Source organism: Chelonoidis abingdonii, chromosome 3, assembly GCF_003597395.2.
Source record: "Chelonoidis abingdonii isolate Lonesome George chromosome 3, CheloAbing_2.0, whole genome shotgun sequence".
Taxonomy (NCBI): Eukaryota; Metazoa; Chordata; order Testudines; family Testudinidae; genus Chelonoidis; species Chelonoidis abingdonii.
In genome coordinates this window covers 107,657,792-107,680,620 of record NC_133771.1, presented here as the reverse complement: position 1 = coordinate 107,680,620, position 22,829 = coordinate 107,657,792, and the positions used below count along the sequence as shown (strand labels likewise).

Genomic DNA, 22,829 nt, shown 5'->3' with positions numbered 1-22,829 from the left:
ACCCACGCAGCGCAGTCCTCTGCTGTCTGCTGGGTAGCCTATGGATAACAGGATGTGGGACCGAACTGACAAGCGCATCCTATCTGGAAGAGCGGGAAAGAATCCGTTGATTGTCCTTCATTCGTTTGGACACGAATGATACGGCTCGTTCTCGCTGGGACTGTATCCAAGGGAGGACCTATGCCGATTGGGCAAGACACTCAAGGAGATCGAGGCTCAGGTGTGATCTTCAGGGTTCTGCCAGGTTCTTAGAGCAGGGGTGAGAGAGGCGCTGACAAGATCTATGACAATTAACGATGGCTCAGGCCCAGTGGTGCTACGGGGGCTTGGAGTCACGGGGGGGTCCTTTTATTGGGGGGGGAGGAAAGGCTTTCGGACAGCCGACTGTTCTCTCGGCATGGCGTCACTTACGTAAGGAGGGAAATAGACTTCGTTAGGATGCCGGGCTCGCGCCGACCTCATTAAGATGCAGCTTTAAACTAGGAATTTGGGGGAGATGGTTGGAATGTCCGAGGAGATCTCCATGCCAGAATATTAATGGAGAGGGGAGCTAACGAGTACGATTGAGGATACCGCCGCTGGACCAACGAATTGACATAGGAGGAAGGGTACGTGATACATATCAGACTAACAGTGTGCTGGCTGGTGCGAAATGTCTGTGCATAACGGGGTAAAGGATGGTCATAGACGCCAAAAACGCAAAAATTACAAATGTCTGTCACTAAAGTCGAGAGCCTAGCTAAGAAAATGTGGAACTGGAGCTCTACTGGATCAGGAACGATTTGAACCGGATATGGCATATAGGGAATAAGCAGAAACATGATGGAATAAGTAGTTCATGACTGGGAGTACAGGTAGGTTGGGGATTGTCGCTGTTAGGAAGACTAGAAATAAGAGGCATTAACTGGTGGTGGTAAGTAGCAATTGCGAATTTCAATGATTGGGTGAACTGGTATCAGAAATAAGACGTGATGGATGGCCAAGACGGGTTGTCTGGGCAAGATCACATGGAAAGTAAAGCTTACTAGAGCCTCCCGGAGATAGTGCTTTGGGGTTATGTTTGCTACAGACGCCGGGATCTGATTTGGATTAGGATAGAGACGCTCTTGTAATGGTTTTTGTGAAGTAAATCCAAGGGGAAATTGTGTGATTCATGGTGAGGACTTTCAATTTTCCCAGTATGCCTGGGGGAGGACAGTGCTATGCAAGAAATAATTAGGGCTCAGATGTTTTCGGGGATGATGATACAGATTATTTTCCTTCCCACGATAGTTGAAGAACCCGACACGAAGGGGGATGCCATTTATTAGATTTGGTTTTCGGGTGAAGCATTGAGGACCTATCGGTAGAAAAATGGTTGTAGGGGACCACCTATAGGTTCGAGTGATCATGAACTAATCACGTTCGAAACTAGATTAAGGTAAACCAAAAATAGATCTGGATTAGGTTTTTGACTTCAACGGCCTAACCTTTACAGAGAGTTGAGAAATTAGTCAGGGAGAAGTGGATTGGATGGCAGACAAAATCTGTGCGATCTAAAATGCGGAGGGGGCCTGGGATTACTTTAGGTCTAAGGCCTGGGGCAGGAAACCTCATCGAGGAGCTGCATCCCAAGGAGAGGGGAAAAGATCACAGCAGGAAGGTGATAGACCGAGCTGGTATTGAGCCAAGCATCTCACGAGAGGTGATTAGAGCAAAGCGAAGCGGCCTACCAAAGGAGGGGAAGAAAGGTGGGGTTAGCAGCGAGCTACCCTTAGTGAGGTCAGAAAGAATTTGTTAAGGGGAATAGAAACGCTTGAAAGAGCGAGAAGCCAGGAACCGTCGTGGGGAAGGCTAATAAGTCATGTAGAGTTTGAACCTTGCAAGAATAAAACAATAGTAAAAGAGTTGTATAGCCATATAATAAGAAGGAAAAAAAGAGAGTGAGAGCCGCTATACACTGAGATGGGAATGAGGCTTAAGAGGGAGTACCTAGGACATGCCCATATCTAATAAGTACTTTCTGTCTCAATCTTAGATAGGTCTATAGGAGCTAGCGGGGATGAGGAAGGATGTTAAACGGACTGAGGCTTGATGGAGGTAGATATTTACCACCATCTTGAGGTAGAAGTCAAACTTGAAACAGCGTGATGGGGCCAATCGGAGGGCGGACAATCCGCATCCAAGGAGATTAAAAGGAATGGCTGCCATGCTGAATTGCAAAGCCCCGAAGCATAGATTTTTATGATATCGGTTAACTGGTGGGCGCTAGTGTTACGTCGACTGGAGAATTGCTAACGTAATTTTCCCATCTTCAAGAAGGGAAGAATACAAGTGATGGACATGAGTGGATGAACCTATTCGCGTGGTTAGTTTGAGTGGCGTCTAGTAGTATGTAAGTCTTGGGGAAATATTCTTTTGAAGAGAAGAGTGAGGGTTAAGCGTAATTATGCCATGGTGCCAGGAGGGGTAATTGGGGAACTTCAACACGGTTGTTACTTAGAGTTAGATCGTGCCAAGAGGACCAACATGGATGCCTGCTTCGAGAGGTGACAGGATTATTTAGACAGAGAATGTGGTAGATTTTAATTTACCTTGATTTCAGTAAGGCATTTGACACGGTTCCACATGGGATTGTTAGTTAAACTGGACAGGATGGGATGAATATGAAAATTGAAAAGGTGGATTAGGAATTGGTTTAAGGGAGCTGAAGGGTGCACTTGTCAGGTTTGAAGGAGGTTACTAGCGGGTTTCCTTCAAGGATCGGTTGTTGGGACCACTTTATTATTTAACCTTTTTTCTTATGACCTTTGGCACAAGACTGGGAATGTGCTATAAAGTTTGCGATGATATGAAGGTGGGGCGTGGATTGCTACAAGAGAAGGACGGGATTACCTACAGGAGATTGGATGACCTTGTAAATGTACAATATATATAGGATGAATTTAATAGTGAAAATGCAGGTCATGCACTTAGGGATTAAATATAAGAATTTTCGCATATACTTTGGGGCACGCGATCGATTTAAAAACAGAAGGAGGAGGAAGGACTTGGGTATATGGTTGATCGCAGGGATGATTATGATGCCACCAATCGCGATAATGGGCCCTGTAAAAAGCAAATGCCCGTTTTTTCGGGTGACTCAGCGAGGTATTTCCAGCAAAGTAGGAGTGTTAGTACCGTTGCTATAAGGTGCTTTTGTGAGACATTCACTTGGAATATTTGTGGGCGTTATGGTCTCCTATGTTAAAAGGGGTATGTATTATTCGCACTGGAACAGGTTCGGACGGGCTATCCTATATCAGGATGATGGTGGAATTGGAAATCCACTGCCTTGATGAAGGGAGATATAGAGCTTGCGTTGTATTGCGTACCAAAGAAGACTCCCAGTGGATATTGCTTGGGGCTTTTTGTATTTTAAATTCAGCGGGGTTAATATTGGGGGGAGGGAGAAGGAATTATTACTGTCTTAGGAGGTCGGGGGGGTGGTGGGGCCAGGGCCGGGCCGGGGAGCGGCGCTAGAGTGTGGCTGTGGCGCTGAGCTGCGGGCCTGGGGCTGCCTGGGCTGGGTTTACTAATGTATGACAGCGAAGCCGAATGGGTACAAACTGGACACTGGGAGTTTCAGGTTGAAATTAGACAAAGGCTTTTACTGAGGGTATAGAGGTAGAGCGGTTGTCGGTAATCGCAGAGACTTTCCGCGAGGTAAGGAGCGCTAGGGGGGCCCTACGATCGGGTTCTCGCCTGTTAAGCTAGCGTGACCTCAATTTATGGAAGGGGGTCCATCGTAATATGGAGCTCAGGTAGGTATGAATTTGGCCGATTGTACTTGGGATTTCGCAGATAGGGGTTGAGCTCTCCAGGGTGTCTGCCTTGATGGGATGTTGGATGGGCTGGTGCTTCCTGCGTTAGTTTGAGCAAGAGACTTCATGGTGCGCTGCCCGAGTTGCCAGGGGTGCCTGGCTGGGGAGCGGCTTGGCCCACTTGATGCGCCAGGGGTTTAACTGATTGCCATTATTCAGGAGGTCGGAAGGAATTTTCCTCCAGGGGCGATTGGCTGATGCTCTGGAGGTTTCACCTTCCTCTGCAGCATGGATGGATGGGTCCACTTGCGGAGTGATTCTCTGCTTGTAAGGTCTTCAACCACAATTGGATGGACTTGGCAACTAGTCGGAGATGGATTAGAAGGTTTTAATTAGAGGTGGCAGATGATCACTCAAGGGTTGAGGGTTCTTTGTGCGCCTCGACCTTCTGCTGTCCGGGAGGTCAGACTAGATGATCATGTTGTCCCCTTCTGGACCTCTCGAGTCGTATTATCATGCCCGTTTTGGGTCTGTCTCGAGTCATGTCCAAACCTGAAATCGTATTCTCACAGCAACTGCCACCTGCGTCACCTTAGTAACTCTACTGCAGGATAACTCAATCCATTTGACCAAACGCTGCGGGCTAGAATCTCCCAATCTCTGCACCCCACGCCACCTCTCTGCGGGGAGCGGCCAGCAGCGGTAGGCATGTTTTACCAGTCGTGCACGGAGATGGCGTAACCCAGTGGATCGGGACCTCGGACCCTCCCTCCATCTTCTGCTTCAGCTTCACTGCACTCCACCAGAGTCGTAATATCGCCATAGGGCTATGCCAGCCACTGCCCTCTGCTATGAGTACAGTCGGCCACTGGACAGGTCTCCTCCGGCAAGGAATTATAAATCGGACCCATCATGATATCAGGAATTGGCCAATATACAAATCCTTGTAGCGGGGAGGCGACTCCTCTCAGACTCCCGCGGCCTAGGAGCTGTCTTGCTATAGTCAGACCTCAAATGGCCATGGCTCGCAACGGGCAAAAAATACGTCCCTTGGCCCTCAGCTTTTCTCCTCAATGAGAATCTGTGGCCTCTCAATGTTATCTTGGCAATTGACCACCATCAGCTCAGGACTAACAAAGACTGTGAATGGAGTTGCCCCATTACAGACCAGTTTCTACGTCCCTTGGTTTTCACACCCAGAGTGCTAGGAACATGGCCTCATCCCTTCCCTGGATGGGAAGTCGCCATGGACACCCGTCGTCTGATAGTCCTCTAGTCTTGGCGTTGCAGGTGCGATCATATATACGCTGCGCTCTGCGAAACTGTCGGACTACCTCGGTCTGACGAAGCTAGAGAGGTATATCACCCCGAAAGCTACGCTCGCTCCAAAATGTCTGTTAGTCTATAAGGTGCCACAGGATTCTCTGCTGCTTTTACAGATCCAGACTAACACGGCTACCCCTCTGATACTTGATTTCTATTTTATTATACCCTAGGTGTGGCTGCTTTTCTGTGGTGGCTGCAGGTATTTTTTTTTTTTCTGTGCAGCATAACCTATAGTATACAGCCCTTGGGATCTTTCAGGACAGAAAATGTTACAGAAGTATGAAATACTGAAGCAGCAATACTACACTCTCTGTTTTATAGACACAAAAGACGATGGACCGTACATTAGTTGTTGTTGTGAAGATTATTTTTGCTACGTGATGAATTTGAAAAATATAGTTTAAAAATAGTAGTTTAGATAGAGAAAATCTGCAGGAAGATATACAGGACGTTTTAAAAATCTCTGGCTGCAGACTTCTGTTTCCCTGATTATATCCTGATGTCTGGAATATAACTCTGTACTGTATTATGTGTTTTTGTCAGTGGAAAACTGCTTTATTAATAAATGTGCTAGAAAAATAATAGATTAAGGAAAACTCTAGCTTTAGTCATTTTGGGATTTTCTGATTGCTGAACTTTAACACAAGATTAAATCTCTCCTATTTTAAAATCAGATTATACAGGGTGAACATCCTTGTTGTTATCCATGTTGATTAATGGGCTATATTTAGAGTTCTGATACCATTGATTAAAGGCTCTGTGTCAAATGTTATGTAATTCTTCCTTCAGACTACAGTGGATAAAAATAACTATAAATATTATGGGTTTTAATTTTGTTGTCATGAAAGGGATAATTTATTTAGCAGGAGAAGAGTGGTGTGTAGAGAGCTGTGTAGTCTTCAATTTATAACATTCAAAACAAAAAAGTGGCAGTGGGAATACTAGCCTGGTCTATAGAGAAGATGATCAGCTGTGGACAAAATTAATTTGCTAGTGGCCCTTTTTTGTTGTGTATTTTTGGATACTAATGAAGGTATTTCAGCCATGAGATAGATATGAAGCAGGTATGCGCTATGCATATTTTATTGTTTGTCCTGTTTATTACTTCATTTGTTCCTTTTTATAAAGTTGAGAGTACGTGCTTTCTTGGTGCTCGGTCTCTTGAGAGGATAAAATCAATCACAAAAAGTATCCTTGCCTACTCTCCAGAAGACAAAAGTAATTGATAAACTCCAGCGTATTATCGTTTAACGGTGTTTTGGTTTGTGTCTCAAAGTAGCAAATGTTTTCTATTTCTATCTGAATCTGAATTTGAATTGTCTGCAAAGCAGCAGTATCCTAATGAGATACATACTTTATAGTGCCTTATAGTGACAATAAATCTAACTTTAGTAATATTAAAATTGATTTTATGTAACTAAAAAACCCCCTAAGACACGATTATTTAAATAAACATTTTCTCTTGTTTTCAATTCTTTTAAGTGTTATGTCTCTAGGGATGCACAATTTAACAGTGACATTGAAGTAGTTTTTGTTTCTGAGCTAGAAATAAATGATTCCTGTTGGGGGGGAAAATATTGTTACTAGCTGAGAAATGACAAGCTACATTTTTTACAACAAAAGATGCTCCCTGCACCCCTCCCATGTAAAGCCACTTCTGGTCATCTCTGCCAATTTCAAACAGCTTTCAGAATGTAAAGAAGTAGGTATGGTTCCACCTCAAAAGACTGCCTATCAGCAAGAGGTAAAATTGGTATAACTAGATGTTAATGCGTAGCTTCTGTTTCTCTCTTTTTGGTTTCTAGAGCTTGCAAATATTGGAATTTTGGTTCATTGGCAGTTCTGAAAAATAATAAAAAAAACCCTTAATTTTTTGTGTGTGTATGAAAAAGTCAAATTTCATTTCAGTGTGATGAGCGTTTTAATATTTTTATTAATAAAAATTGAAATGAAAAGTGGTTTCAAACTGAAATCAAAACACTTTATTTAGAAAATGTCAAAACAAAATACTTTGGTATTTTTCCAACTTTTTAATAATTGTTTCAATAAAAATTTAAGTGTTTTTAGTGTTGTTGAATTTGCAAATTGTGGGGGGGGGGGCGGGGTGGATACGGAGGGGTTGGCAATAAATTTCACCCAACCCTATTTAGTACATTATGACAGTTAAGTAATTGCTAGAATTATGCTTGGCATATCCACTCAAGTTTCTTTTAGAAGTAATATACCTCACATTTTGTAAGAAGGAATTTTGGACCTAGTCCTATGATCTTTACTCCACCAAATCTAATGTTGACTTCATTTGGAGATTTATCTGAGTGAGGAGGGTGTGCAGAATTGACTCTTAATTGTTCTTTGTTGTTTTTTTTTCTTTTAAAGGGTGAATCTGTAAAATTTCTCTTTAGAGCATGCCATAAATTAAATGGAAATGAAATCTATTTCATTCACTCTGTTTATATGGTGAGGATTATTTCTTGCATTGTTCCATATAAATTGCATTGCATTTTAGATTTATTCAGATCAGCGTTTTTTGGTGTTTTTTTTTTTGTTTTTTTTTTTAATTTTTTTAATCTCAGTATTACTAACCCAGTCCATTCAGGCCAGATATAAATCTGTAGTATAAATTCTGTAACTTAGTTTTGTTGATTAAAATATTCTGAATGTTGATATGTGTTTTGCAGAATGCTGAACTCTGAGAAAGAAAGGTATAGCGTATTGAGCCATTCTTAATATAGAACTGAAAATGCCACCAGGTAAGGACCTCTACATTTTAAATTTCCAAATGCATTTTATTGTTAGAATTGGATATTAATGTTCAGTTACTTCCACCAATTGATCTTTAGTGATGCCTTGGATTAATTCTTGGTTAATGCTCACAGCTGTTTTTATATTATGTTTTGTTTTATGAACTTTTTTATTTAACATTTGTAGGGCTTATAAAATTGATAGTTAATATGTGAAACAATGTATTTGAGAATTGTCTTGTCATGTACAGTAGATAGATGATTCTACATATATTGCTTCTTTGAGTTAGCTTCATCTGGTTGCCACTGTAAATGGGAACTTTTTTTCTCAAGTTTCATGAGTTGAAATAAAAGTCTTGATTAGTGTAATTCATCTACGATGAAAATGCTGCCCTCTGTGCCTAAAAGTGTAATCAGGTGCTGTTGTAATGAACCTAATTATTTGAGCCAATTAACTTTATTTTAACTTTTTTTCCAGCGGAGAGTGAGGCAAAGGCAAAAACCAAGGTTCGCTTTGAGGAAATATTTAGGAGTCATTCTGGGCTAACAGAAAAAAAGAAATCGAAGAAGCAAAAATTTCACTCTCATGAGAATATTGTGGTGAGTTTCATAATCTGAGAACAGTGATTCTGCTTGCCTTGGTGGAAAAAATCTCATCTCTGTCAGCAAAGGAAGTATACTTTATCCCTCTCCAGAAAAATGAGATGCTGTAAGCTTCAGCAAGCACTATGAAAAGAAAACGTGGTGTTTGCTTCATAATAGATACCTTTCATTTTTAATGTATGACTTTTATTATTGATGTCCATGCTGAACAATAACCCCAGTAGTTTACAACTTACTGTGACCTTGATATACTAGTAATGTAATTCAAGGTTAATGTTAAATGGTGCCTCCTGGCATACCTGTAGTTAAAATTGTGTCAACCTATTTTGATCCACCACGTTTTTCAGTAGAATTTTGGAGGTTATCCTTCAAGCTTTTCAAATTCATATTAACTTCAGTGGGAGAGTCATATGTGAAGGGTTTGCAGGATCATTCCCACAGTAATACTAGTAGTTAGCTCTTAGAGCAAATACCTCATGTCTGAATTTTACAGATGCTTATCAGTTGTCTAGTTGGTAACAAAGGTAAATGTCAGCTTTATTAAATTCTCCAAAGCTAGTATCATGAAAATAAGAATATGCAAACAAAATGACATCAAACTAGAACTCCCTCTTCTCTTTCCCCGTCATTTCTCTGTTTCTGAACAACACTGAATATGACTCTTCTCTTCTCCCACCCTCCAGGTCGTCGTCATCTAACATCCACCCAACTCTTCCCCAACAGCCTTCCTCTCTTGATTTTGATTCATGGCTGTCTCTTTTTCTCTCCTCACAATCTCCCACACTCATTTGTGTTGACTTCAGCTTCCTAGCTCAGTGGCTTTCAACCTTTTTTCATTTGTGGACCCCTAAAAAAATTTCTAACAGAAGTCGTAGACCTAGTCTGTGGATTCCCAGGGTGAAAAGCACTGTTTTATGGTAATGACAACCTTTCATGGACCTCTTAGACATAGTCTGCGGATCCCCAGGAGTGCGCAGACTACAGGTTGACAACCACTCGCCATTGCCTCTTCATTCAACTTGCAACCGTGGTCAACACTCCCGCTCACTAAACTGGCCACTCATTTGACTTAGATTCCACCAACCACTGCTCTCTTTTATCTATCTGTTGCTGAATTCACCGTCCAGCCAGTAAAAGCTGGCAAATTACAGGAACATCAACACACTCTATTGGTGGCACAAAAAGCTGCCCGTGGCAGGGCTCAGACCTTAGTTCTTTCGGCAGCTATACAACCTTAATTCATACCACTGGTACATGTGCATTATGATACCATCTTTAATTACATGATCATATATTATTTTTTTCCACAGGACCCCTGCTTCATTCAGTGCACTGCATGGATGATACTCACTCAGTTGGTAGCTGGTCAATATTTCATTTCATTCTCAGCACTCAGTGTGTGGCCTCAGACCTTACTGCATACCTTTCAGAGCCTGTTCTGAATACAAAATTATTAATTTCCTCATGGGCCTTTTTTGGTGCTTATCGCCATGGAATCAGAGTGTTTCACAAATATTTATTAATTTATTTTTCAAAATACCCTGTGAGGTAAGTTATTCCCATTTTACAGATGGGGAGCAGAGCACAGAGAGATTAAGATCAGAAGTGTCCACTAATTTTGGGTGACCAACATGAGTGCCCAGCAACTGGAATGCATCTACCAATAAGGCCTAAGGACTGATTTTTTTCAGAGTACTTAGCATTTTATAGTACTTTATCTGTTTAGAGTACGGCTTGCATTGACTTCAGTTGTAGGCCCCAGATGTCTAAAGTTGGTCACTGAGAAAATTAGGAACACACAAGTGACTTGCCCAGCAACACATAGGAACTCTGTGTCAGAGGCAAGTGTAGAATCCATTTAACCAGTGTGGTGATTAAGTGCCTTAACCGTGACACGGTCTTTTTATTACATACCTTCCAACTTCTACAACAAATGAGGCAGAGGTCCTACAGACAACAATTTCCTTTTCTGCATAATCCTGATTCAGCTCCAAAGCACTATCCTTCCTTCTTACTGAATAAGGCAGGAGTCCTGTGAATAGAATAGTATGTGATCATGTAATAAAAGTCTGTATCATAATGCATATGTACCAGTGACATGAATTAAGGTTGTACATATTGGCGCTGTCTGAGGACAAGGTCTGAGCCCAGCCACAGGTAGCTTTTTGTGCCACCGATAGTGTGTTGATGTTCCTGTAATTTGTCAGCTTTTCAGGGACAGTGTTTGATATAGTTAGGAGTAGCTTCTGTTTTGTTAAGTGTTGTGGCTAAATTTAAGTGGACAAAGGGATATGTTGTTCAAATTAGAGATGTATGTGGGTAGGTGCGTGCTGTAGATGATGAACTGCACAAAGTTTACAAAAAATGTAACACACCAGTCAAAATATCTCAAGTGTGATTTTTGAGATTTCTTCAGTGGAACACTTCTTACATATCAGGATAATTTCAGAAAATCAGACATGTAAATGATTAATTCCAAGTTATTTTCTGAAAGAAAACTGCTTCCTCAGCTACAGAGGAGAAAGGCCCTGTCAAAGACAAAACAGTGACATAACCTTGACTATGGTGTCACTATTGTTCCTCTATAATAATCTGTCTGATAAATAACTTCATTCATTATACTTCATGGGTAAAACCTGCTCAGTAAAAATGCAGATAAGGAGGTGGGGTAATCCATCCAAAATCTGTTAATGTTTCTGTATGCTTTGCCTTTTTTTGTTTTTTATGTAATGTGCTGCATTTTTTTAGCCTCTGTAAAAGTATTTTTCCTTTCTTTCCTTTATCTGTCACTCTTAAAATTACCTGTACGTAATCTGCCAGATCCTTTTAGATTGTTGGCTTTTGTATGGAAAGGATGTTATTGGACTAACTAGCAGGAAAAGGTTAAATTCATATGATGAGTATTTTCATGATTAAATACTACATAGTTTTAAGTGCTATCTATGTAACTAAAAATACAGACACATACTGAAAAGATGTGCGAATACAGGGCTGGCCTTAGGTTTTTTGCTACCCTAGATGAACATTATTGCATGCAGTCCCATTCCCTATCTTTCCATTCATTTACATCCCACTTAAAAGAATTATTTAATTTAATATTTTAGCATGCATTTTTTACATTACTATGTCTGGGTTTATGCTTCTTTCCTTCACACCCTTTTTCTTTATGTTGACTCTGTGTTGGTGCATTTTTTTCTCCCACTCTCTGTTTATCCCTCCAATTTATTTTTCTAGTATGAAAAATAATTCTCTCAGCCTCTCCCTTCTTTCTTCAACATCTCCAATGCCTTTTCTACCTCCTTTTGTAATCTTCCACTCCCCCCTGTCAGTCATGGCTAAAACAGACCTCCTCCTCATCTCAAGGGTAGAGCAGAAGGTTTGGCAGCTAAGATAGTTGAGGTGAAACTTGTGATGGAGGCAGATGGTTGGCAGATAGGGAGTAATCAACTTTTCTTGGTTAGCCACATGAAACATCAACTGTATCTTCTCTCACTCTTCAGAGATGGATTTCTAGAAATCAGAGATTCCAGAAGTGTTTGCCTTTGTAGCTACATGCTTTGCCCATGTCTAGGGTTGGGCCTTCCTGCTTCCTTCCCTCCTTCTCCAACTCCTTTCACAGCCCCTCAGAATGACATTTAGTGGCATTATTTAGACAGACCATGTTCTTATATAATGTCCTTAAGTATTTAAAAAATACAAAAAATCCCCACAAAACAAAAAAACAAGAACCCAAAAGAGAAATACAAAAACTATAAGATTACTTAAGGGGGACCCTATCAATCTAAAATTGGTTTGTCTTCAATTTTTTTTTTTTAATCTGCGATTCTTACAAGTAACACCTCTTGATAGGGGTTCTCAACCTGGGGTTTGTGAAAAAGATGTCAAGGGTGGTTTGGCCACTGTGCTGTTCCTATCTAGATGGGAAGGGAGTCCCAGGATTGTCTTGCTATTGAAAAATAGGGTAATGGCAAGGAAAAGGTTGAAAAGCACAGAAGTAAAATATTTGTACTGGAAGAAATCAGAGGGGAAAATATATATTTTAGTTACTGGGCTTTTTTGTGTGTGTGCATCTGAAAGTTCTTTCTGTATAGTTAATTCCACTGTTTTCCCCTGTGTAGTTTGTAACACCCCAATCCTACAATGAGCTTCACTTTGGCAACCCCCTGAGCCCACATGGAGCCCCACTGACTTAATAGGAGCCACACACAAGCTCAGGGACGTACCATTGTGGAGCTCAGTGCAGGATCAGACTTGTGTTGTCTGTGTGGGTTTTTCATTCATCCATAAAGGAAGCGAAACCTTAAAAAAAGTATTTTGCAAAACCACAGAAGTTGACAGAGGGATGCAAAGGGTGGATGTATTATCTGAAAATACTTTTAACTACGTTTTTAAAAGTGGACTAGATTTCAGGTTGACTCTGTCCCTTTAATAAGAGTTGTTGATTAATAGAATTTTTTCCATAGTTTTATAAGAGCTGTCATCTTAAGAGTTGTCTGTTGTTAAATTTTATCAAGTCTATCTTTTGGAAAGTGATTTTCATTGCTAAACTTCAGCACACTGCTCATGGTAAAAAGGAGACTAGACAGGCATTGGCACTTCTTAACATTAATATTTATATCCATTTGAGACATGTTTTGGTTCTGCATTTTATTTCTGCAGATCTTTCAAAATGTATTACATTGACATATCATTATGGAGTAGTCCTGTTCATTGAAGTAGTTTTGAATTTTATTGTGGTGAATATATACGTACGGTTCTTGTTTAAAAAGAACGTTGGAAGTACAGATTTCAAGCTGTCCAAAAACAAACACTTATTTTAAGCATGAATGATCTGTTTCTGTTCCATCTGGTACTTGTTAGGTTTAAACAAGACAATGATTAGATGTTTAATATCATTTTTATATTTCACCATATAGTGTAAACTGATAATGTACTAAACTTTTTATTTGACCATTACATTTGATATATACTTAAAATTATGTTCTGTTTTTATTTCTAGCTTGACACCTTTAGAAATAATCTTAGTTTAGCTAAAGAAAGTGGAAATGAGGTAATTATAAACAACACTTATAATCCTGAGGAAAAGAGCCCCCGGTTTACAAAAAACAAACTAAGAGACAAAGCCTCAGTTTCAGAAAAAATAAACAATGTTGTTGTTAGTGGAGAAGAAAACAAGCAACCAAAGTCTAACAAGAAGAAAAAGAAAGCGGTGTTACAAGAACAATTTAATGAGGAGGAAAATGTATATGAAACTAAATTGGAGAGTTTTGAAAAAGAGATTACTGATTTGCCAAAGAAAAAAACAAAAAGTAAATCACAAACAGATGCATCTCATCAAAAAGGCAACAACAAGATAAAAAGTACCTTGAATGAAGCGAGAGATGTAACTGAATTAGAAGAGGAAGAACAGCTAATTCAAGCCTATGAGCTGCAAGTGGCTGAGGATGAGGCAAATATAATTAAGGAGAAAATAAGAAAAAAACTTAAAGAACAGATGTCTGAATTCACCTCCAGTGTTCAAAGCCAAAAAGTTGTGTTGAACAATGAGGTGGGCAAAAAGAAGAAAAAAGTACCAGTTGTATCTGAAGCTGAAACAAGGTATAGTGGTAAATTGTAATCTGTGCATGTATACATCTTAAACAAAATGTTGATTTTTTTTAAGATGGGGAAAGAATCCTGTGATAGAGCTGCAAGAATTTTTTTAACTGAACTAGCCAGATAATTTTATGTAGGGGGGAGGGAACCTCTTTTCCATACACACAAAAGCCCTTCTACTGCATGATATCTAAAAATGGTGCCAAGATCCATACTAATTTGTAAGAACTTACAAAATTGAATGAATTGTTTCTTAATGTTGGAATACTACATTTAACCTGTCAGTTATGCACTGTGGACTCGACTCCTTGACTCTGTGGCCTTTGGCTTAACCCTGATTAAAATCCGGGATTAATAAAATATTGTCTCAAGTCAAAACTACTTATACACTCAGCTAACAGAATGCATCATTCTTTAGTATATTTTATTTCATGTGAACTGTGTATCTGATCCTGCAAAGATCTTGTTTAAATTTATGTCACAAGACTACTCGTGGAAATCCCCACATGAAAATATTTTGGAAGGTAAGACTTAGAATAATAAAATGGAGAGGGAAATTCATGATAGACTGTTCAAGAATGTGTGCCACCGTTATCATTGTAATAGCTAAACATGACAAAACATATTTTTGATGGGATTTTGAAGATGGAGAGCTAATGAATTTGAGAAACAGGAAGAGACTGTTTCAGAAGTCAAGTCTTTTTAGTGGATTAACAACAGAAATAGTATGTAGTTGCTGACAGTGATGTGTGTTTCATTACAGTGTGATGTCCCTTGCTGAACTACAACATAACCCAATGGAAGATAATACCAGAAAAAATAAGTCATCAGGAAGACTGCTTGCATCATATTTTAAAGATGAAATGAACACAGAGGAACACAAGGAGGAGGAAGATGTGGAAAAACTGAAACCTAAAATAAAGAAAGCAAAAAAGAAATCTAAAAAAGGTTTATGCAATCAAAATATTATAGTCAAAGTTTTTCATATTGGAAGACTTTGCTGCTACTAAGTTCTTTTGCTGTTGCGTGTTCCTATCAATGAGACAAAGATGGCTTAGAATATTATAAAAATATTCAGTAGCAAAAAACTGTTAACTCAGAGTTAATATTGCTTGGTGATATGTCATCTCGTTGCAGAGTTTTGCATTAAACAATACTCAAATTTCTGAAAACCAGGAAATGCACAGTTACGGTTGCCCATGCAATTTTAACTCTGCCCTCTTTCAGTAATACCCATTACGTCCCATTAACACACACATCTTTACTTTCCCACCCCAACAGTTTCTGAAATATACAAGCTCTTCACTTTCATTCCTTCTCATTCACAGGATTCTATCTAAACCATGTTACTGACCCATTCACTGCATCCCCCTCTCCGCTATTGTACTTGGGCCTCCACTGCAATGCATCTCCCTGATGTCTTCCTTCCTTGGTTTACAAATGTTTCTGTTGCTATTATTTTCTCCCTCCTATAACTTGACTCACGTTCCATGCTTGGAGTGAAGGACAACTGTGTTACAGTAGAATAGTGTTGGGATGCAGGAGGATTGGGGTGCACTGGCAGAATTTTGACACCCGTGACTCTCAAACTGTAGCAACCTCCAGCCCCTCAGTCTAAAACTCCGTTTGCCTTAAGTAGGTTTGTGATTAATTTATCCTCAGTTATGTTAAACTGAAGTGTTAGTTCACAGCCATGGGTCTCAGTGAGGTCTGTGGTTCATCCAGTCATAATTGTCTCTCAGTTTAACAGTAAAAGGAAACCAGTTTCTTGGGAGGGCCTGTAGTTCAGGAGCCCCTCTGTCAAATGACCCCAAATGTGGTCTCTACCACTACCCTGCACCTTGTGAGGCATAATAAATTTAAAAATAATCTGATTAGCTGTTCAAATGTTAGACCATTTACAAGAATCGAGCTTCAAAGTATGTAAAACGGTGAGACTGGAAACCCTCTAGCCGTTTTTCTGTATTGGTGCATGTGCACTGTTAAAAATAAAAATTCATTTTCTTTTAATGCTGTCCTCAGTTTGGGTCCCCCAGAGGTTAGTGGGTGCTGTGCACTGCCTTGGTTAAAACTTGACAGATCAAAACCATTTTGCTCTGCATTACATCAATAGTTTAATCTCTAGCTCTGGGCAAAAGAAATACCTACTGTGACAAAGTTCGTCCTCTACCTTGGTGGGTCCTGCGCTTATTGGCAGATTTGCTCACCTCAGTTATCTTCCCCACAGTCTCAGTCAACTTCTCCTGTGTCTGATCAGGAGTGGGGAGGTTTTGGGGGGACCCAGACCTGCCTTCTACTCCGGGTTCCAGCCCAGAGTCCTGTGGATTGCAGCTGTCTATAGTGCCTCCTGTAACAGCTGCATGACAGCTACAATTCCCTGGGCTGCTTCCCCATGGCCGGTCCTCCAAACACCTTCTTTATCCTCACCGACAGAGCTTACCTCACTGTATCTGATAACGCTTGTACTCCTTAGATCCTCCAGCAGTGCACATCTCTCACTCTCAGCTCCTGCAACCTTTGCTTCCCAGCTCCTCTCAAACACATTCTATTCCTCTAGCTCATCCTCACACTGACTGGAAGTGAGCTCCTTTTTAAACCCAGGTGCCCTGATTGTGCTGGCAGGTGTTCTAATCAGCGCCTGTCTGCCTTAATTGCGTTTTCTAGCAGGTTCCTGACTACTCTAGTGCAGCCCCTGCTCTGGTCACTCAGGGAACAGAAAACTACTCATCCAGTGACCAGTATATTTGCCCTCTACCAGATTCCTGTACCCTACTGGTCTGGGTCTGTCACACTACTTAGAAACTTTTTAAAAAATGGCTATTTTCCCCAGAGCATATATCTCCAGAACCTCTGTCTCAAATGACCCCAACTTTGGATCACTAACCCAGCATGCACCCACATGAGGCACACCAAATTTCAAAGAAATCTGACTAAGCATGTTCACTCTAGAGCAGGGGTTTTCATACTTAATTGCACCATGACCCCCTCCTGACAACAAATATTAACTACATGGCCCCAGGAGGGGAAACTGAAGCCTGCACACCTCCCGCCCCGCAAGACCTGCTGCCATGTGGTGTGTGTGTGTGTGTGTATGGGGGTGGGGGCTAAAGCCCAACCTCCACTTCCCTGGGAAGGGGGGCAAAAGCCAAAGCCCAAAGGCTTCAACCCCAGGCAGGGGGCCTGTAACCTGAGCTCTTTCACCAAGGGCTGAAGCCCTTGGGCTCCAATTTTTTCCTCAGACCCTAGCAAGTCTAAGCCAGTACTCGTGACCCCATTAAAACAGGATTGAGACCCACTTTGGGATCCTGATCCACAGTTTGAGAACCGCTGCTCTAGAGGACTTAGAACAGAGGTGAGCAAACTACGGCCCACAGGCTACATCTGGTCTGCAGGACCATCCTGCCTGGCCCCTGAGCTCCCTCCTGGAGCGGCTAGTCCTTGGCCCCTCCCCTGCTGTCCTGTCTCCCTGTAGTAATGCTGCCGCCTGAGTAGTGTGGCTGGCCCCAGCGGGGCTGCGAGCTTCTGCTGCTCTGAGTGGCATCATAAGGGGATGGGGCGGGGAGGGTGCTGGATAAAGAGCAGAGGTTGCGGGGAGCAGTCAGGTGACTGGGAGCAGGGGGCAGTTGGATGGGGTGGAGGTCTGGGGGTGGTGGTCAGAGGATGGGGAGCAGGGGTGGTTGGATAGGTGTGGGAGTCCTGGGGGGCCTGTCAGGGGGTGCGGGTGTGGATAGGGGTCAGGGGACAGGGAGCAGCGGGGGTTGACTAGAGGTGGGGGTCCTGGGAAGGGGTGGTCAGGGGGCAAGGAGCAGGGGAGGTTGGATAGGTTGGGAGTTCTGAGGGGGTAGTGGGAAGTGGGAGCGGGGCAGATAGGGGACAGGGGCCAGGATGTTTGGGGAGGCACAGCCTTCCTTACCAGGCCTTCCATACAGTTTTGCAACCCCGATGTGGCTCTCAGGCCAAAAAGTTTGCCAACCCAGACGTAGAAAGGTCAACCTTTAAACAAGTGATGTGATGCAGCCTTAACTGTAGTGCTGTTCCTATGCCATTATAATACTATAAATAGCTGAGGAGGCATTTGGCATATTTTCTGTTTCCTAGTTTTGGGTTGAATTCATGGAGAATTAGATGGGGGCATCAAATTAAAAGCCATAAGTGCCTATTATAGTTTAGGGTATTCAGCTAATTGTGCTAAATGATCTTGTGCTATTCTTGCAATTTGGATAATAAGGTATTTTTAATCACATTATATAACCATTCAACAGAATATTGTTTAGTTATTGAAATCATAAAAGATAAAGGGCATACATACTGTAGTTTATTACTGTGGATGGCTACTTGTATATTGAAGTTTCAAGGAAGAGACTATGCAAATCAAGAGCAAGAGTTGTGGTTCAATAATTTTTATTTGATGATAAACACTGGTAGAGAATGCTTGTATTAAAATATATATGCATATAGACAAACATATGTATAATGCTGTAAATCCACTGACTTTATTTTAATACTCTATTGCATAAAGAACAGAGCTAAATATAATTACTAATATAAAGTTTGCTTTGAAAATGTGATAGATTTTTAATCCTTGTAATTTGTCACTAATCTCAGCTTGAAGATCTTTTTGTTTATTTTTCTTTGCTTGTAGCATTAGAAGGAAATACAGAAATTGCTGCAGAAAATGTACAGGAAATGAACAGTCCAGAAGTTTGTACTCAATCCAAACGTGCTTTTGATGACAGCCTTGTGTTAGGGGTTTACATCCATCGAACTGATAGACTTAAAACTGATCTCATGGTATCGCATCCCATGGTCAAGATTCATGTGGTTGATCAGAGAACTGGTTTATATGTCAAGAAAGAGCATAGGTGAGTTTGCTGATTTGTTTCCCCCTGCCCCCTCCCAAAAAGCCCCCGAAACCCTTCACATGCCTGCTTCTGCAGGAAATAATTACTTAAATAAGCATATACATACATGTTTAACTTTAAGCATGGGTGTAGTCTTATTGACTGCAAATCCTCACACTACTTGCATACTTAAAATAAAGTACATGTGTAAATGTTTGTAGGAATGGGGCCATTGTTTTCTTTCACATTTGGAGCACATGTATTATCAGAGTAGCAGTGTAGCTGATCAGGCACACATTTGCAATGTGGCTGATTTGACTCCTCTCCCAAAACAGAGAGAGATGGCAGAATCGTTAGAAGCCTCTTTGAGAATAAGCAAACAAACATATTGAGGCATGAATAAGAGATTTCTTTTTGCTTATTGGCAAAACATCCATAAGAATATTGAAATGAGGTTGAGTTCTCCATTCTTCTTACTGTTTCGCTTACCTATTTCCAGCTCTGTTAGTAATTCATGAGGGGCCTGATCCAAAGCCCATTGAAGTTAGTGGGACTTGTATTGGCTTCAGTGGTCTATGGATCAGGCCCAATCAAAATATTTGATTATTGGGATTTGGAACTCCAGCTTTGCTTGTTTCCCTGTACATCATCAGTTGCATTAAGATCTCCAGTGGTTATTGAATATTCTTTCTAAAATAAAGAGAAGGGCTGTCTTGTACTTTTTTTGTTTACAATAATTGAAGTAGTCATAGTATTTTGTTCTTTGCTTACTTTTTTGAAAAACATTGACAATTGCAATTGGTTGTTTTTAAACAGCAGCCGGGCAGTTTCATCTTTTTATGAACAAGAGCGAGTGGAGCACATTCTTCCTATTATGACCCAGCCTTATGATTTCCGACAATTTAAATCAACACTTCCAGAATGGGAGGAACAAATCATATTTAATGAACGTTTTAGTTATTTCCTTCAAGATGCTGAAGAAAGCCCCAAAGTAGTCCTGTTTTTTGAGGTACAAATGAAATATTTTACAGTAAATTTTTCAAGTTGCAGTTTTCTGACCATGTATTTCTGGCAGCATTTTATTTGATTTACAGTTATATTGTTGGAATACCATAGCTTTTTTTAAGAGAATATATATTATGACGGAGATCTTAAAAAACACTCAGCATTGGCCAGCTGTTCTCTCATTGAAGCCAATGGAAGTAAAATTAGGCCAATACTAAGCAGTTTACTAAGAGAGAACCTCTCCCTCAGCAAGATTCTGTTCTGGGTAATAAATAAATACTTTGGTGAATGTGTCTTATTGACACAATCAGAATGCTTCCAGGAAGGACTGAAAGGGGCATGCCACACTGGGAGCTATGATACCCTTTGAAAAGGATGTAGCATACCCTCCTCTCATTGCACTAGCACTTCTTGCTGACAGAAGAGTAGGGTAGGGTCACTGTCCTTTTTTGGGTTCCTAACACCATCAGTTCAAAGGCTGATAGTGGCTGCCCCGTTAGTGCTGCCACCTCCTACTTGTATACATAAGCAAGGCTAGCCAAGATGTAGCCCACAGATTTTTTTGCATGTTTGCCATTAAAAAAAAAGTAGACATCTGTTTCTTCATCATTACTCACACAACAATAACTACCTCAGCCTCAAATACATTTTATGTTCATAGGAAAAATTGTAAAGCATGTTCCGAACATGTTTTTGAGCATAACTGTAGCTGGTATTTATAGACATCTATATCCAAGAGAGTTTTTATATAGTGTTAATATGGAAATAGAGACCTAGTACAATCAATAATTTTTTTTTATACTCCATCTTATATTTTTCTAAATACATTGTCATACGCAATCTAATAACAGTGCCAGATGTTCCTTTATGGTCTGCATTTTTCATAAAATAACTACATTCAAAGTACTAAGAGAGGATCCTGATGGCTTATCACAAAAAGTGATTCCAGTAGTGTATAGAGGCTCTTCATGGAAACAGTCTTAAAGTTTGAGACAAAATCTTTGTCAAATGAAAGCCTGCATTTTCCATTGGTTTCACTGGCATTACTTAGCCACAAATCCGAAGCTGGATTGTAACTCTAATATTATGCATGCCATGTAAAGTTGCAGAAGTGTTTTGGATATGAGGAGATTCTGGTTGCAGATCCAAGAAAATCAAGAGAATTGTATACCAAAGTGATGAAGCTAGGAAAAGAAAATGATCTTTTTGACCACATACTTTTATCTGGATTAAAAGTGCAGTCAGTTTGGGGACGTATAAAGGATTTGTGAAGAGTTGCTTTTGTTTAGTTGTTTATAAAAAATATAATGAGACTGTGAAATAAGAAACTTGTTTTTAAATATCACTTGTGGTAGATGTGGACACTGGATAGTTAATAAATTATGTTTTTATAATATTAAGTAAATTGAGAATTTTGTTTAAATCTATGAATATTATCTAAAATACCTTCAGTAGTAGTTATTACTTCTAAGAAGGGCATTCTCAATGGTAATGTATGTATATATTCTAATTAATATCTACAGATCCTTGATTTCTTAAGCATGGATGAAGCAAGAGCCAACTCTGAAGTGCAAATTCAGGAAAGTGGTTTTCGCAAAATCTCTTGGGCATTTCTAAAGGTATTGTGAACTTAAACATACAAAAAAAAAAACAAAAACCAGAGGAAGACTAAAAAGCCTGCATTAAGTATCTAAAAGAAATTGACAGAGCCAGCTTTTCAAATAAACATATTACTTAGTGGGAAACTTTTTAAAACAAAAAATTAAAAAGTATTTTAAACCACAGGTATAGAGACTGATTCAGACAGAGAGAGCTCATGCTATTAAAAGATCATGTAGATATACAGAGAAAATAGGTGTGGAAATAGAGCAAATTGATATTTCTCAACTAAATGAACAAAATGCGTGGGAATAAATGCATATTCTTTTTCAAGTTCAACTCTTGGCAGAAAGATCAGAAGCTTCTGAATAAAGGTTAAGCAATTGATAAATGTCATGGATGGCTTCTCTGTACACCTGGGACCAGACGTACTACTTCAAGAGCAGTTAGTGTCTTCTGTTTAAGTGCTATTCAAAATTCTAGTGCAGCTTTTAGTTGAATCCAAATATTGAGGGGGCACTGTGGATTTTTCCCCCCTTGAAATAACGAAATTGTCGTGACTTGTCTTAATCCTACAAAAGGGGAAGCATCCTGACACACAGTGGTCTATCTCCTACTCCTTGTAGGCAAAAAACTAACTTATGGAAGGGATAAGTTCCAGAGCTCGCTTATTTCCTCTTACCCTAAGTCATGCTATGCTACTAGGGGATGTTTACACTACAGGTGCTACAGTGGTACAGCTGTGGCTTTGCAGCTACCCTGTTATAATGCCTTAGCATAGACACTTGCTACAGTGACAGAGGTTTCCATCACTGTAATAAATCCATCTCCTTGAGAGGTTAGGCAACTAGGTCGATTGAAGAATTCTTCTGTTGACATAGTGATGTCTATATAGTGGCTTAGGTTGGCTTAACTTCATTTCTCGGGTATGAATTTTTCACTTTGGGAAAGGTGGAAGAGCTGCTATTTCTGCTGCACCTTCTGTCCTCCAGCAGAAACGCTTTCACTGGGACATGGAAAGAGTGGGGGCAGGAGCAGGGACCTAGCTGCTCTTTGTGGCACTGTCCATTGAGACTCACTGGATTTCTGCAACTGTTAATAACATTAAAAATATAAAATTTTGTCTTAAACAACCACCTTTAAAACTAAACCTTTTTTTGACCTTTCCCTCTGGAAGGGAGTTGGTGATGTTGCAAATACGGATTCTTTCCCAAGTGCAATACGTTACACATCTACTTCTTGTGAAAAATTGTAATAAATTCATGAATGCCTTTTTTTCTCTTGGGAAAGACGAGGTAGTGAGGTGATCTCTTCTTTTTTTTTTTTTTTTTTTTTTT

At 40.2% G+C, this 22,829-nt stretch overlaps 1 protein-coding gene across 6 annotated transcripts in view; it reads left to right on the top strand.

Annotated features, from left to right (window-relative positions):
- The window catches only part of AHI1 (Abelson helper integration site 1), a 183,021-nt gene that overhangs the window by 5,930 nt on the left and 154,262 nt on the right, over positions 1-22,829 (top strand). For 3 of the 6 annotated variants that reach the window (XM_075063974.1, XM_075063971.1, XM_075063969.1), the window contains exons 4-11: positions 7,485-7,565; positions 7,787-7,858; positions 8,328-8,449; positions 13,452-14,050; positions 14,811-14,995; positions 18,660-18,909; positions 19,705-19,897; positions 21,417-21,512. In XM_075063974.1, the coding sequence (XP_074920075.1) occupies positions 7,849-7,858; positions 8,328-8,449; positions 13,452-14,050; positions 14,811-14,995; positions 18,660-18,909; positions 19,705-19,897; positions 21,417-21,512 (1,455 nt within the window). In that variant the 5' untranslated portion in view covers positions 7,485-7,565; positions 7,787-7,848. The remainder of the gene's footprint in view (positions 1-7,484; positions 7,566-7,786; positions 7,859-8,327; positions 8,450-13,451; positions 14,051-14,810; positions 14,996-18,659; positions 18,910-19,704; positions 19,898-21,416; positions 21,513-22,829) is intronic. The other 3 variants (XM_075063972.1, XM_075063973.1, XM_075063970.1) reach the window with 3 other exon arrangements.